Consider the following 16,470-nt stretch of genomic DNA (forward strand, 5'->3'; position numbering starts at 1 on the left):
AGGGGATCACACTGGGTCAGGAGGATAATCAGTATAGAGAACCAGAGTAGCAAGCAGGGCAGGTCTTCTAGGCAAACATCGCTCATCTCCCAGACTCAGCAACCATCAGTGGTCCTCTGTCTATTCTACTTCTCTACAATGTACTCTCCCAGAAAAGAGAGGTGCAGACTATCACGAGTACCAACTATCAGATGACACAATGCTTCAAGGAGGCTAGCAAAAAACAGGCTATAGCAAGATGTCCTAGCCACCCGTAAGAGTCTCCACCCCAAGTGGACTTTGGATGACAAACAGGACCAGGAGGTTTAGCTGGCTAACATGAGTCAAGCCAATGGAGACAGAAATGAGCCTGTAGGGTTCTGAGCCAAAGACAGACCTTAGAGAAAGGTAAGCAATAAGTATGGTTACAGAGTACTGAGTAGTAAGAAAGCACCTTTCACTCAAATCCAAGGTTAAGAGAGGACCCAAAGGGGAACAGACTGCTTGAGCAGCACAGTGGGTCATGTCCCTGAGGCAGGACGTGACACTTGAATAAATTATCTTTCTAGTATGTTTGATTAACATAACTGTGTTAATGAACATAAAAAGTGAAACGTGGGTTCTCAAACATACTGAGGCCCCGAGACAGCAAGTGATTACACCTACATGTTCTCTCTGTTGCAGAGCCTTTATTCACAAAAACTGCAGAATGGGAAAGGTAACCATGACAAAAAGGAAGAAAAGGCTGGAAGGCTCCAAAGGTAGACCAGTAAGGGATTCAAAGACCACTCTCAGGCGTTCATTCAGATACTTTCATAAGTTGTTCTTGTTTGAAATTAAGTGTTGTGGGCTTCTTACAACAACACTGCTAAGATTAGAAACAAAACAGAGGCTTTCCACTTGACCGAAAGGAAAGAGAACCAATCACTATGCCCTTGCAATCAGGTCTGCAGGCCCCACCTGCCACCAACCAGTAGCACCAGAGCAAAGCCCAGAACTCAAGGGGCACATGCAGGTTTGACCAGCCAAGGGTATCAATTCCTTCTTCCCCAAATTTCACTTACCTATCTCACGTTTTCTTTCATTGGTTGTACAATCATGGAAAAATTCTGTCATCAGACTTTCCAGCGCCCTGAGGGAAGCTTCTTCAGATGCCTGACAAAAGAATTTGAGAAAACATCAATAAAGCGCTTCTGCTTCCCAGTTCCTTCCAGGTACCATCTACAACAAGAGTAATTTACCTCCCAAACACCTTGGTCCAACTTCTTCAAATGCACAATCCAAGCCAGAAAAACAAGAGGATTTTCCTTCTGGCTTAAAACCCAGTTTTAGTTATCTTCTACAAATGCATACCAGGTAATTTTAATTATTTATGTTAAGAAGAAGAAAAACAATTCAAAATACAACTGTAGAAAGATTGAATAGGCAGAGCAAACAGATTCTAGGAGGCTTAGAGACCCTACATACACAATCTGGACACCTCTTGGCTTATTAATTAGCCAGATGTTAATTTAATACAGAGGACTCTTGGGGTTTCTGAAGATGCTTCAGAAGTTCTACATACAGTCAGCTTTCAATCTCACAGGACGAGCCAATAAAGATGAATGTGCAGCTGAAAACAAAGCTTGGCACACAAGTTCAACCTACACCAATTAGCAGAGAACAGACTGAGTAGAGATGCCCAGGGTAAGAGGTGAGGCCCTTGAGCCAGGCCATGGTGGCACTCACCTTTAATCCCAGCAGTAGGGAGGCAGAGGCAGGTGGATCTCTTCAATTGAGGCCAGCCTGGTCTAACCCTGGCTGAAAACGTGTCTAAAAAGGTGAGAGAGACAGACAGAGACTGACCGACCAACCGACCCTGAATACTGATGGGTTCCCTCTTGCACGTGGATCTCCCAACTCCACTTCCTTTTCACCCAGCAGAACAGCTGTAGTCAGGGGCACATGCCTGTGGTCTCAGCACTCAGGAGGATGAGGCAGAAAGATGACAAGCTTTAGGCCAACCCTGATTACACACCCAGTCTCATAAGAAGTTTTAAGTAATAATAGTAACAAAAACCACTTCATACAGCCTGTGAGCAAAAAAGGTGAGTATCTGCAGAGCATGTCTGAACCATCATTGGCATTATCTACCTGGAAACTCCTACTTGCCTCCCTTCCCCAAATCTCCTCCTTTACCCCCAAGAGCATTTTAAGACAACAGGCTCACATTTTAACATGTTTTGTGTTTAACTGTGAAAGGTCTGGAGACCTCCAGCCAATCCTTTACTCCTGTGGAAACTGAGGCACTTCAACCAACTCCATTACTAAGCCATTTACAAGTACAGCACCATCTACACCACCAACACTGGCCATGCACAGGCAATATCAGGCATGGGCTGTGCCTCCCATACTGCTGGCACAGTAGGCTAAGAGATGACAAGTGAACTGGCCTGCTGAGTGATGAATTCCTCCCCAATAGTATTAGCACTTGTGACTCAAAGAGAAGTTGTTGTCTGAATTGTATAGCTTGCAAGCCAACCCGGTCTATAAAAATTACCAATATGCCAGGTGAATAGTATACATCCAGCTACTTGACAAGCTAAGGCAGGAGGATCTTTGATCCTAGTAGTTTGGAGACAATATAGACACTGTCTTAGTATGTTTTATTAGTCAAATTTGGTATGTCATTTCATTTGAAAGAGGGAGGTATTTCTATTTAAAATTAAAACTACCACCAGGCCTTGGTACAAGTTTATCACTCATGCTACTCAGGAGGCTAAGACAGGAGGATGGGAAGTTCAAGGCAACCTAATGAGACCTTATCTCAAAATGAAGGGCTGGGGACATACCTCAATTGGTAGAGTCCTTGCCTAGCATGCATGAATCCCTAGATTTGATATCCAACAGTACACACACACACACACACACACACACACACACACACACACACACACACACACAGAGTGGCATATGCCTATTTGTCCCAGCAGTCAAGGAAACTGTAGAGACCCATAGAGGTTTCCTAGTGAGAACTTACTCAGGGTCCAAGAATCTAAGCTTACTTTACCCAGCAGGGCTGCATAAGGGGATGATTTGACCACAAGTGTGGTTACCAGGTGTTTAGAAGGGTCTACACTTGGCTGGACAGTGTGCTTTGATCTAGCAAGGGGGAGGTCTTTTGCCCCACCCCTTGGCGTTGTTATATAAAGCCCTTTTGACTAAATGGAAAAGGCTGCTGGGTATTCACCTAGGTCCTCCCAAAGCTATCCCGTGTTCCTGTCTTTCTCCTCTTCACTGTCTTTCTATGTAATATTTTCTTATCCCTCTCTCCTCTTCATAAGAACCCTTGAAAAGGTGGGAGCTGGTCTCCCACAGAAAATGAAGGCAGAAGAAAATTCAAAGTCATCCTCAGCTACAAAGTTTGAAGCCAGACTCGGGGCTGGAGAGAGGGCTCAATGGTTAAAAGCACATACTGCTCTTGCAGAGGACCCAAGTTAAGTTCCCAGCACCCACGATGGGTGACTCACAACTACCCATAGCTACAGTGACATGAGGATCTGACACCTGTGACCTCCTCAGGCACCTTTACACACTGTACACACTGTACACACTGTACACACTGTACACACACACACACACACACACACACACACACACACACGCACACAAATTAAAAATGAAAAAAATACATCTTTGAAGTCAGCCTAGCCAATATGCGATTGTCTCAAAACAAACAATACAAAAAATAAAATAATAAAAACAAAAAAATAAATAAATAAAAAGTAAAAGGGCTAGGACTAGACATGGTGATGCACACCTTTAATCCCAGTACTCAGGAGGCTGAGTGGCTGAGACAGGCCAATCTCTGGGTTTCAGGCCAGCCAGGTCTACGCAGAGTTCCAGGACAGCCAGGCTAATAACGGCACAAGGCAAGGGGGGTTATGGGGACAAAGCGCAGCATGGCAAAAAAATAAAATTTAGAGGCTGTAGGAAAATTTAGAGAAATAAAGACATTAGAAAGTATTAAAGTAACTCAATGTTACCATTGAGTAGCAAAACAAAAAAAAGTAAGTAGAGAGGGAAAGAAAGAGAGAGTAATCTTGCACAAATCCTAAACGGTCTTACAATAAAAACTCGGAGCTAGATATTGGGTAAATGCTGAAAGATCAGAGAGACAAAGGAACAAGCTACTAGAGACACTTCTCACCACTACCGAGTCCTCAGGCTGAATAGAAGAAACTATCTCCACACATCCTCTAGCTGAACGCCTCTGAGTCCTGAGCTGAAAGGCGCTTGTTCCTGTCTCCTCACACCTTATATACCTTTCTCTGCCCAGCCATTTCCCTTCCTTCTTAGTGCTGGAATTAAAGGCATGTGTGCTTCCCAAATACTGGTAGCAAAGGCGTGAGATCTCAAGTGCTGGGATTAAAGGTGTGTGGTACCACTCTCTGGTTGTTTCTCTCCTAGACTGAATCAATCTCATATAGTCCAGGGTGGCTTTGAATTCACAGAGACGGATCTCTGCCTCCCGAGTGCTAGGATTAAAGGTGTGTGCCACCACTGCCTGGCCTCTGTGTTTAGTGGCTGGCTGTCCTCTGATCCTCAGGCAAGCTTTATTTGATACACAAGACATCACCACACAGAAAGGAGACCACGAAAAGGGAAGATGAGAGTTCAAGGGAAAGAGGAGAGAAGTGGGGCCTCAAGAAACTTCTGAGGTCACCACATACTCCAAAGCCCCCAAGCACAGCATCACACATTGCCATGCTGGTGTCTAAATTAAATGATCACTGACAGCCTCTCCCAAGAATCTACTGGTCTCTACTGCCAGTCAACCTACCCTGCACACTCCACCCCAACTCAAGAAGCTAAGGTGCAAACCAAGAAGCTCCAGCAACTACAAAGACCGATGGACACGTGGCAGCTCCAGGAGACAGTGCTAGAACCAGCCAAGCACATCACCAGACACAAGTCCAAATACCAGGCTGTTTACATTCTGATCACTTCAATAATTCCAACACTAATGTTGGGATGTTTCATAGGACATTGCAAGTTTCAAAAAAGGTGACCTATGTACAAGCACTAGATACACTAAGAATTATCTACCTAGCAAGGATGGCTACCCTGATTTTTACTTGGGTTTATTAGGTACCAAATAAAAACAGACAGGAACACTGCAAACAAAAGGAATCAGACCTCTGAAACTACACAAGCTTTCAGCTTCTCAAACAAGATTCCAAAATCAAACTGTGTTCATTTACAGTGGATAAAAAAGGAGGCCCAGGCTTCACCTGAGTAAAAACATTCAGAACTGAAGTAGAAGACAAACAGGCTATGTTCAGACCTGCAAATGGTTAAAAGACACTGCAGATCCCCCAACTGCTTCAGCAAGAAGGCCACTGGAAACTTTGCCAGCTGTCTGAAGTGGCAAAGCCAGATCCAGACTGGCGGGTTAAGGACCTAAGAAGAGCAGTGAGGAAGTAGCAACACACCATGTAACACTACCCTTCAACATACAGGAAGGCCCCAGGACTCTGAATTGGAGCAGCTAAGGGTCAATAGCTCAGAATTCAGAAGATCAATCTGCTAGCTCCCCATCTTATGCTAAGATTTCTGTTTCAGGCCAGGCAGTGGAGGTGCACGCCTTTAATCCTAGCACTCGGGAGGCAGAGGCAGGTGGATCTCTGTGAGTTTGAGGCCAGCCTGATCTACAGAGCCAGGCACCAAAACTTCACAGAAAAACCCTGTCTCAAAAAACCAAAAAAAGAAAAGATTTCTGTTTCAGGTCTTGAAGACTAATTTAAAACTAAGTGAGGGGCTCTCATGATGACAGTGGGTAAGGCCCTTGCCACCAAGCCTGCCAATCTGAGTTCAACCTCTGGAACCCATGTGACGGAAGGAGAGAACAGACTCCCAGAAGATGTCCTCTGGTGTATATATACATGTGCACCTGGATAAACACACAAATAAATGTATTTAAAATCAATCAATCAATCAAAAAGTTTTAGATGTACTATAAGTAAATAAACTCACTGAGACACAATGAACACACACACACACACACACACACACACACACACACACACACCAGACGAATCAGAAAAACTCTTAAATTTAAGTCACAAAATGTGAAAAGTCAAACAATAAAGCTTCCACAGGAAAATGCCTACATGACTGAGGATACAGTTTCCGCCACTGGGGACACATACAGCACTAAACACAAAGAAAGAGAACGACAAACCTAAGACCACTCGTCAGATGGCACAGAAGCTGCAGGAAGAGAGAAGACACTTGTATGGTAAGTGACAGAATTCACATCCGAGTATAAAGAGAGTATAAAGTAACTTAACAAAGACAAGATGAGAACCTTTGGACAAAGTTAAAACGGAAGAGGCTGCTACACAACCACCAGAATAGTAAGTCAGAAAGACTCCGTGAGCTGGAGAGTTGTCTCGGCATTTAAGAGCACTGGCTGTTCAGTTCTAGCACCCACATGGCAGCTCACCACCATCTGTAATGCCAGTCTCAGGAGATTCAACACCTTCTTCTGGCCCTTTCAAGCACCAGACATGCACATGGTTCACAGATATGCACGCAGGCAAAACACCCATACAAAGAAAAATTAAACAGACAGTACCATGTGTTGGCTAAACAACTGAGGATATGCAGATACTGCTCGCAGGAACATAGACAGGTGTCACCATTTGAGAAAGCTGTACGCCTTATGACTGCATTTAACCAATAGAAATCTGTACATGTATACCAAATAAAATGCGCATACATAGTCACAGAGCCATTACACAGAATAAAAAAAAAAAATCAAGAGAACTCAAATTTCTTTCACCAGTGGAATGAGTGAGTTGTGGTTTGTTTATATGAGAGAATATTGTAATACAACATGAATGAATGAATCTTGTAGCAATAGCAAAAAAAACTCATAAACCAAAAAAAAAAAACCCATGAAAGATGTCAAAACACACCCTTTCATTATGTTTATGTGTGTGTGTACGTACACACACACACACACACACACACACACACACACACACACACACACACACACATATATATACCCACCCACCACTCACCCCGGGCAGGGTTTCTCTGTGTGGCCTTGGCTCACCTGGGACTCTCTAGTAGACCAGGCTGGCCTTGGACCCAGAGATCCACCTGCCTCTGCCTCTCAAGTGCTGGGACTAAAAATATAATGCAATATTTTATATTAAAAAATTTTAAGCAAACAAAACTAAGTTGTGCTGTTATAGTCAGAAAATAGTGGTTAATTTGGGGAAGAGGGATTCCTTGGAACTCCAAGAATATTCTACTCTTGATTTGAGTGTTACACACTGTGACAGCTATTATTACTTGTCTGTATGTACATGTATATATACTTTATATATATACGTGTGTGTGTGTGTGTGTGTGTGTGTGTGTGTGTGTGTGTGTGTGTGTGTGTGTATAAAGACTGCACACTGTACTTTGAGCTTTCAAACTGCATCTTCAAGTTTAGACCATGCATTTTAAATTGTATTTTCATCTGTCAGCACAATTACTCACCACAGTGTAGAGAGACCTGCACCTCAGTGTGAGCCCCTTGGATTGTGAGGTACACACACTGTTGCCTATGTGTTCAAAACAGCTACAACAGCAATGTCATATACTGCTGCTTCATTTAGTCACCTGGCTCACCCCAACTGAAAAAGGCACACACACTTAAAATCTTTGGGCAAAATGGGACGACGAATTACAGCTGCCTTAGAATCCTCTAGGAGAGCCCTGTACACATCTGAGACAAACCTGTCTTCTCTGCTGCAGAGCTGACAGCATGTACAAAGCTGCCTGCCTGGATTTCTGTTGCTGTCTATTTCTGCTTCTGGATGAGCAGTTCAGAGACCTGTGCTTCTGACTCACTTATTAAGGAACCACAAAGCCAGCCAAGGCTCAGAATCACCTCATCAAAGAAAACTTGAAAGGAAGAGAAAGGTCACAGAATTTGATATTTTCTTTGACTCTTTTCCATATTTTCTATGGCTCCAGTGGACCTGTAGATTTGTTTCATACTTCTTTTTCGCTTTATGACAACTTCCCTCACCACAATTTCTGCCATTTTCTACTTTACTGCCTGTAAAATTAACTTCTTTTAGGTGGTCACCTTGATACCAACTTTCCCAACTCTGATCCAATCTGTTCTTTATAGCCAAATAAATGCCCCTAAAGGCAGACTTCTCAACCCTAGTTCATCTAAATCTAGCACTACAGAGCCATTAAATCTAAGTTAACCTGGGAAACTAAGTTGTTTATTTGGCAAATGAGCTTGATACTCCTGAGATGTAAAGTTCCAGACTTGAAAGAATCAGAAGTAGCCTTTGGGTAGAGAGAGCAGTGGTCATTACATATGAGCAGCTCAATGCGCAGAGGCAAGGATCTTATCCTCAGGTCCTGAGGAAGGCAGAGATGTCTGCAGGGATGAAGGGAAGGAACTGGAAGCTCTCTAGTTCCCAAAGCTACCCTGGAAGAAAGCCATCATGGTATTTGAATACTCACAGGAACTTCCATCCTGACTTGCTGTGGGAGAGAATTTACAGCTTAGCCTTCATTAAATTTCTCACAAAGACTATAAGCTGGACCCTGTTTCCCTTTTTACATCTTTTGTCTTTGATGGGTAAGAAAGAAAGAGAGGTATATAGAAGAGAGAAAAGCAAAAGCCCAGAGGCAACAGAAGACGGGATAATTGTTAAGAAAACATGGCTAGAAACAAGCCGAGCTAAGGCTGGGCATTCATAAGTAAGAATAAATCACTGTGTATTTATTTGGGAGCTAGATGGCGGGCCCCTAAAGAGCAAAAGAGTTTTAAAAAAAAAAAAAGGAAAGAAACAACTACATTCTGGCATTCCAACATGAGGCTCAAACATCCACAGGGCCTGAGAAAGCTTAAAAATAAACAAACAAATGGACATGGCTCATTTAAGAAGTTCTGCCATACAGCAGAGCACTTAAAACAGCCTTTTTCCCTCTAAGTAGAAACAAAAACAAACAAAACAAAAAAAAATTAAAAAAATTAGTAAAAAATGCCTGGGACTGTGTAGGGCAATGGCATTCCAGAACTGGGGGAATGGATGCAGTTCCTGGTCAAATGCACCTCCAACGGTGCCTGAGAACTTTAGGCTTGGCTCTCATGACCTGAGAAGCAGGCAGAGGTCCTAGCCACACAACTTAGCAGTTTAAAGGCTCATGTGGTCAGAAAATGATAGGGATATACAGTAAAGTGGGGGGGGGGGGGGAGACACGGGAACAGGAACGGGACCTCTAAATAGGTTCCAGTATGTTTTACAATGTGCATAGGAGAGAAAGGATAAAGACAGTCATAGAAAGAAAGAAATCGTTTAAAAATAATAAGGTCTTTAAAGAGAGAGTAAAAGTAATATATTTAAAAAAAGCCACATAATGATGGGAAATACACAGGGAGTCTGGATCCTGTATAGTATGTTATCTTTGAATTTTTTGATTGCTGATAAGCAAATGACAGCTGCTAAGAGACATGGGACTGAAAGAGGGACCAATAAAATAAAGCATCCTATATACTTTAGAAATGCCTTAACTTTAAAATGGAACTCAAAAAATGCATTGCTTTGGAGAAGAGGTTTTGTTTTTATTTCCACAGGAAATCAGAGGCTGTGGATTCCTTCAGGGTTAAGGGTCAGGTTTGATGGGAGAGACCTCATGAATATTGACAGGTGATACATATCAAGAAAGGTTACAGATGGTCTTCACAGGACTGGGCTTAATTTTATCAGAAACCCCTAAAGATGCCTTTGTCCACAGACAACAAGAAGCAGTCTGGAGAACATGACATCACATTCCTAAGAAGAGGGGTGGTGGTTGTTGGTTATTTCGAGGGTTATGGATGTTTGTTATCATTTAGGAGACTACAGGAATATAGGATAAAAAGATAACTATTAATATCAGATATTTTGCGTTGGCATGGATTTTGGTATAGTGATACAAATTTAAAGTTATTTTTGTTATACTGTATATGTTTTTACTCTTATTTTGGAGTACTGTGGTTATGCAGCTCATTTAAAAATGCAATGTATAATTAAAAATGAGGTTAGTAGTTAATCTATAATAATCAAACTTATAGTCACATTAGGCATATTTTCAAAGTTAAACAGGTATATTTTAGACAGATAGATGATTTTTCAAACACTTCAGAGACATAGAATATAGCATTTAAGATGTTTAATAAACTAAGGTTTTTCATGACAATGAGACACATCTCCTCTTGACTTCAATTTACTTCATAAAAGGATGATGGGCATTGAAGAAACTCCCTATGGAGTTTGCTTTCATTGTGGCAAAGCTAGCCATTTGGGCAAGAAACTGCTCTTGGCTTGACTGTTGACAGTATGCTGTATAAACTGTACAGCAGGACACAGGAAAAAGACTGTTGAATTTTGCCAAAACAAGGCAGGACAGTCCTTCAAATTTGCTGCTTCACTGAAAAGTCTGTCAGATATTCTAGACCTGTAGGGCCAAAGATGGATGCTCCAAAACTGCATAGGAAATTTGGGTGACTGTCTAGGCAACCAGATGTCTTTGTTGTTAAGTAATATTACATCCTTCTGAGGTCTTTGATGGAGTTAAAGACTAAATTAGGAGTTATAGTTTTCCTTAATTATGATAGGAAGTAAATTAAGTATAAAACTTTGGAATCACTAAGATAAGATAAATAATGAAATATTTTCTCTGAATTTGCTAAATACAAATGGACTGAATATTATTATTTTTTTGTTTTGTTTTTGTTTTTCGAGACAGGGTTTCTCTGTGTAGCTTTGCGCCTTTCCTGGAACTCGCTCTGTAGACCAGGCTGGCCTCGAACTCACAGAGATCCGCCTGCCTCTGCCTCCCGAGTACTGGGATTAAAGGCATGCACCACCACCGTCCCGCAGACTGAATATTATAAATGTAATTCTTACTTGATAACTTTTTATTGTATATAGTTTTACGATGTTAAAAAGTTAAAAACCTTTCGTTTTTCTTTAGACAAAAAGGAGGAGTGCTATGGAATATTAAAGAAGTGTTACATTCTTTTATGCTGTGGAATATTTCTTTAATGATGCAAAGATGTGCTGCATCTTTTATGTTGCATTTGTTTAACTCTGTGAAGCTGTTTCACTCTGCCTGTCTAAAATACCTGATTGGTTTAATAAAGAGCTGAACAGCCAATAGCAAGGCAAAAGAGGGATAGGTAGGGCTGCCAGGCAGAGAGAATAAATAGAAAGAAGAGGGAGGAGTGAGAAAAGGAGAGGAGGACACCAGGGGACAGCCACACAGCCAGCCACAGAGTAAGAAGGAAAGAGAGGTAAAAGTCCAGAGGCAAAAGGTAGATGGGATAATTTAAGTTAAGAAAAGATGGCTAGAAACAAGCCAAGCTAAGGCCAAGAACTCATAAGTAAGAGTAAGTCTCTGTGTATTTGAGAGCTGGGTGGCAGGCCCCCAAAGAGCAAAGAGTCAAGAAAAAGAAAAACTACATAGAAATTATGCCTGAGTACTGTAGTTCAAATGTTTGCAGATCAAATCCATGTGAGTAGAAAGAACAAAACTGTACTATCGATTTTGTCTTTTCAGGATTACTGCTGATGCCCCCCCCCACCAAAGATGCACAAGTGATATTAATTTCGGCCTAAACAGCTCCAAGTAGGACCTTTGCTCACAATGACACTTTTCTTGAAAAATATGTAACTAGTTTCTAAAAATATCTTTAACAAAGCCTAACAGAAGCCCTGATGGTAGATAATCTATATGGGCCTTTGCCCCTGCAACAGGGCCAATACATAAGTTTTCTCAAACCCTGACTAAATCTGTAATGTTTGACCAGATGGTCTCTAAATAACTGTATCAGGCTAGAGAGATGGTTCACTGGGTAAAATGCTAGCCCAAGCCTGGCTACCTGAGCTTGATCCCTGAAGCCCACATACTGCAAATAGCCCTCTGACTTCTACATGTACACCATGAGATATGGTGGCCCACAGAGGCTATCTAGTGAGACCTTACTCAGGGTCAGAGAATCTGAGCTTGCTTTTCCCAGCAGGGCTGCATAATGGGGCGGTTTGGCCAGGGGCATGTTTACCAGGTATTTTGGAAAGATTTACACTTAGCTGTACAATGTGCTTTGATCCTGCAAGGAGGAGGTCTTTTGCCTTTCCCCTTGGCATATTATAAAATCCCTTTTGAATAAATGACTGGGCGGCTGGGTATTGACCCAGGCCCTCCCAAAGCTATCTTGTGTCTCTGTCTTTCTGCTCATCATTTAGATCTATCTTTCTACCTAATATTTCCTCATTCTTCTCTCCTCCACCTAAGAACTCTTTGAAAGGTGGGAACAAGTTGGAGCTGGACTCCAACAGACTCCCACAGTGGGACACATGCCCACACATACACATGCTCACAAAATAAATAAATATAAAGAGAAATTAAAACAATCCTCTCTGCAACATAAGCCTTGACTTTAGAAGAAGTCTTTGTCAAATTTCTGTTAGACCCTAAGTTAACCTGTAAGCCTTGCCTGCCCAAGGGCCAGGTAACTTCCTGGGATTCTGGGAGTTGTAGTTCTTAGAAAATAATAACAAAGCCTCATGGGAAAGTATGGTGGCCTATGAGTTTTGTCCATATAAACCGCAATAATATGTGCCTCAGGGCCACTCGGCTGGAAAGTTTCCTGGAGTCGTCCTGACCAAATTCCATCTTGGTAAGTATATAAAGTTTTGATAAAAGCTTGCTTAAATTCAGCCAAAATGGTGGAACTAGTTTTTCTCAAACAAATCTCAGGATTAACATATGGAGACTCCAGCGAGATAACTCCACCCCAAATTCTGAAGCTAGGCTCTTCATTTGGCTCTGGGGACCTCCCCACCTCCACTGCAGTGAACAACCATGCTTAGAAAAAGAAGTAGCAAGCATTTTTATGGAGGTTTCCCTTTTTTTGGTAAGCCATAGAAGCTTTTTTTTAAAAAAAAAAAAAAAAAAAAAAAAAAGCTCTGTGACACTTTTTCTGTCTGGTTTCCAGATTCTGGCTTAGGGGTACCCTACTGGGGACAACAGGGGTCTGATGAGACCCACAAAATCCTTTGTCCAGGGTACAGGGTAACATCCCACAGCCCTCTGGTTGCTTCTGGCTTTATTTCTGGTTAATTGGGGAGTTCAATGGGAGTTACCAGATTTTCTCTCCTGGTGGAGTCCTGAGAACCCTCCCTAGTGAGACCAAGAACCAAAATACAAAATGTACTCAAAGAGGCTTGGCACTTTGGGGTTCAACAGACCTAGAAACTATTAAGGTAAATTCCACAAGACTGGGGAACAGGTCTAGCATGGATTTGGAAGCCAGGAAAAACACGTAATTGCCCGTCCTCCTGGGTACCTAGCATCTGAGTTGTACAGGAAGAACTGGTAGACCTCTGAAGCAGAAAACTCCAATTGTCAAATGTCACTGTCCCTTGTTTCCTGTTGTCGTTGGCTCTACGTTTTTCTATTGTTGCTTCAGCTTTATGTCTCATGTCTGACCTGTCTTTGTGTTCTCTGACTTGGAGCTATATTGCCCCACCCCAACTGTGGCTCCTTTAAGCCTTCACTGTAGTGAGACCAGAGCAGCAAAATCTGCAATAAAACTTCACATCCAAGAACACCAAATATGGTGGAGCTTTTGGGATATGGGATTCACAGAATGCAATACTTGGAGACAGCAGCCAATCCCAATGAAACACTGCTGTGCCCACAAAAATTAAATTCAATGGCTCACAAAGGTACTCCTCCCTGAAATTCCAACACTAGAGGAAATAGAAAAAGGTTTTGTCTATTTTGTAAATGTATTATATAAACACTGCATGTTTGTTTCTAACTGGTCTTGAATGTGTGGAATTACTGTGTTCTATGTGTCTTGGTTATAGATTGTTGGCTTATAAATTATTGAATAAAATCTGTAACATTTGTAAAAAAAAAAAAAAATAGCTTAAAATTCATAACTCAGGGTCCAAGCCATTCTAGGAAACGTGTGGCTTACCACCATCTTAAGTAAGGGCAGTCACGTAGGTGGTGGCCATTTTGACTAGAGTTGGAAAAGGCGGATGGTATGGCTTCACAGCCACCTTGACTGAACAATCACATGGTAGGTGCCAACCTTGGAGACAACAGGTCTCCAAGGATACTTTTAAATTGGGATAAGAGTTTTGTATAATTCTTGTCCTGTCTTAAAAAACAGGTTTATAAAAGATAGGATTTAAAGTAATTCTTGTTTAATGAGGTATTAAAAGCTACACCTCCATATGTTCATATATAAGAACATACTTTGCTGACAGTCAAACAATGTATCATAAAAATAATCCACTTGGTATTGATTTTAGAGATACTAGTTTACACTGCTAAAACTGGCTTTGACTCCTACAAATTATGGTTGTGCTCTATGTCTTCATTCTTAAAATAAAAAAATATTTTATTTTGATACTACAAAAACACACAGTGGAGAGATTTTAATCTTCTTTAAAAGGGAATTTTAGAGTTTTACAAAAAATTTAAATAAACTGGATATTTTTAAGAAACAATTTAAAAGCTTTAAGTTTATAAGGCTTTTAGACATTTTAAAAATTTTATAAGGTGTTTTATTAAAATATTTATTGATATATGAGCTTAATAAATAGATAAATAAAAGGCTAATAATTAGGGTCATAGCTAAACACCAGAGACTGAGGTATTCAATATCTATTTTATGATGTGGCAAGATTGACCTAAGCAGTCTGGCAAAGAACTTACAACCACTGACTGGCTTAGAGAATGTCTCTCCTTACTTAAGGTATATTAAGAGACTAATTTGAAGATTTATGTCTAACCTCCTTGTTTTTGTTAGCATTGTTAAGCCACAGATATTTTGGTAAACTGAGTCATAAATGGGAACTATTATGTTCTATAATGGTGCACTATAGGAAGGGTCAGAAAAGTTCCTCGTCTCTTTGTCAACTATGTTTATAAGCTGTTAAGTCTTGATACTAAAAGAGCTTCAATTCAGAAATTGTTATTTTTATTATAAACTGTTAAAGGTAATTAAGCCTTAAGATGTTCAGAACTATACTTAATAGATAATGGTCCTCAAACTGTCAGAGATGTGCTGAATATGGCATTTAAGATATTTAAACTTATATAACAAACAGAGACTCCCAGATCCTAGCAGTGACGCCCAAGGTCTCCAAGAACACAATGGACACAGCGATGGACAGCTCCACCTGGACTGTGGTAACACTAACCACTGGGAAAGACAGCCTCGACTGCTGCCAGGGCTCAGCCCAAACTGTGAACAAGCAGGACACTGGAAAGTTGGCTGCCCCACTATGCCTACACAGAGTAAGGTCAGCCCCTCCCTTCCTCCACTGAAAAGCCTCCCGCCGGGCGGTGGTGGCACACGCATTTAATCCCAGCACTAGGGAGGCAGAACCAGGTGGATCTCTGTGAGTTGGAGGCCAGCCCGGTCTACAGAGTGAGTTCCAGGAAAGGCGCAAAGCTACACAGAGACCCTGTCTCAAAAAACCAAAAAAAAAAAAAAAAAAAAAAAAAGGGCTGGAGAGATGGCTCAGAGGTTAAGAGCACTGACTGCTCTTCCAGAGGTCCTGAGTTCAATTCCCAGCAACCATATGGTGGCTCACAACCATCTATAATGAGATCTGGTGCCCTCTCTGGTGTGCAGACATACATACAAACAGAACACTGTATACATAATAAATAAATAAATCTTTTAAAAAAAAAAAAAAAAAGCCTCTCCTCTTCTGGGCCTGGCAGCCAAGGCTGCTGTCCTGGTATTCCTGAAGACCACAGCAGCCCGAGATAAGTGTCTAGGAAAAGGACTATGGACTAGGCCAGGCAGTGGTGGCACACACCTTTAATCCCAGCACTCAGGAGGCAAAGGCAGGCAGATCTCTGTGAGTTCGAGGCCAGCCTGGTCTACAGAGTAAGATCCAGGACAGGCTCCAAAGCTCGGGGTGGGGGGTGAGGGTGGGGGTGAGGACTATAGACTAGTCTCTGTCTTCATGATCCTTCTCAAATCTCTGATCACAATGCTGGCTAGGCTAACTGTAGCCTTGTCAGCTAGGCAAGAGCAGACAATCTGCTCCTTCCCCCAAGGCTACAGCTACCTTGTTAGTTCAATAGTTAGTGAAAGCTACTAGGTCTCCTTTGAAGGCAGAGGTTTGCCTTACTCACAGGCTTCTTATTAAAGAATAAATAGGTTTCAGGTGTAACTTCTCACTAGAAGAACGTACCTTACAATGCCTGTTTTCAGTAATAACTACTTGTGTCTCTGGTAAATGATTAAAGTCCATACAATGTCTTAAGTTCTGGGTCTAAGAAAATGTTCTAAGGTATATAAGAGTCTGAAGATGTAAAAACTTAACTAAGTTCTAAGAAAATTATTTAAGATATATAAATACAAACTGTAAAGATTATTATTACACTGAGATTTTAAGGGTTCAA

At 41.5% G+C, this 16,470-nt stretch overlaps 1 protein-coding gene across 7 annotated transcripts in view; it reads right to left on the reverse strand.

The window, feature by feature from the left end:
• The window catches only part of Xpo6 (exportin 6), a 115,172-nt gene that overhangs the window by 70,429 nt on the left and 28,273 nt on the right, over positions 1 to 16,470 (reverse strand). For all 7 annotated transcript variants that reach the window (XM_076552038.1, XM_076552034.1, XM_076552035.1 and 4 more), the window contains one exon: positions 1,044 to 1,134. In XM_076552038.1, coding sequence (XP_076408153.1) covers positions 1,044 to 1,134 — 91 coding nt within the window. Of the gene's footprint in view, positions 1 to 1,043; positions 1,135 to 16,470 lie in introns of those variants that run through there.

Source organism: Peromyscus maniculatus, chromosome 1 (genome assembly GCF_049852395.1).
Source record: "Peromyscus maniculatus bairdii isolate BWxNUB_F1_BW_parent chromosome 1, HU_Pman_BW_mat_3.1, whole genome shotgun sequence".
NCBI classification, from domain to species: domain Eukaryota; kingdom Metazoa; phylum Chordata; class Mammalia; order Rodentia; family Cricetidae; genus Peromyscus; species Peromyscus maniculatus.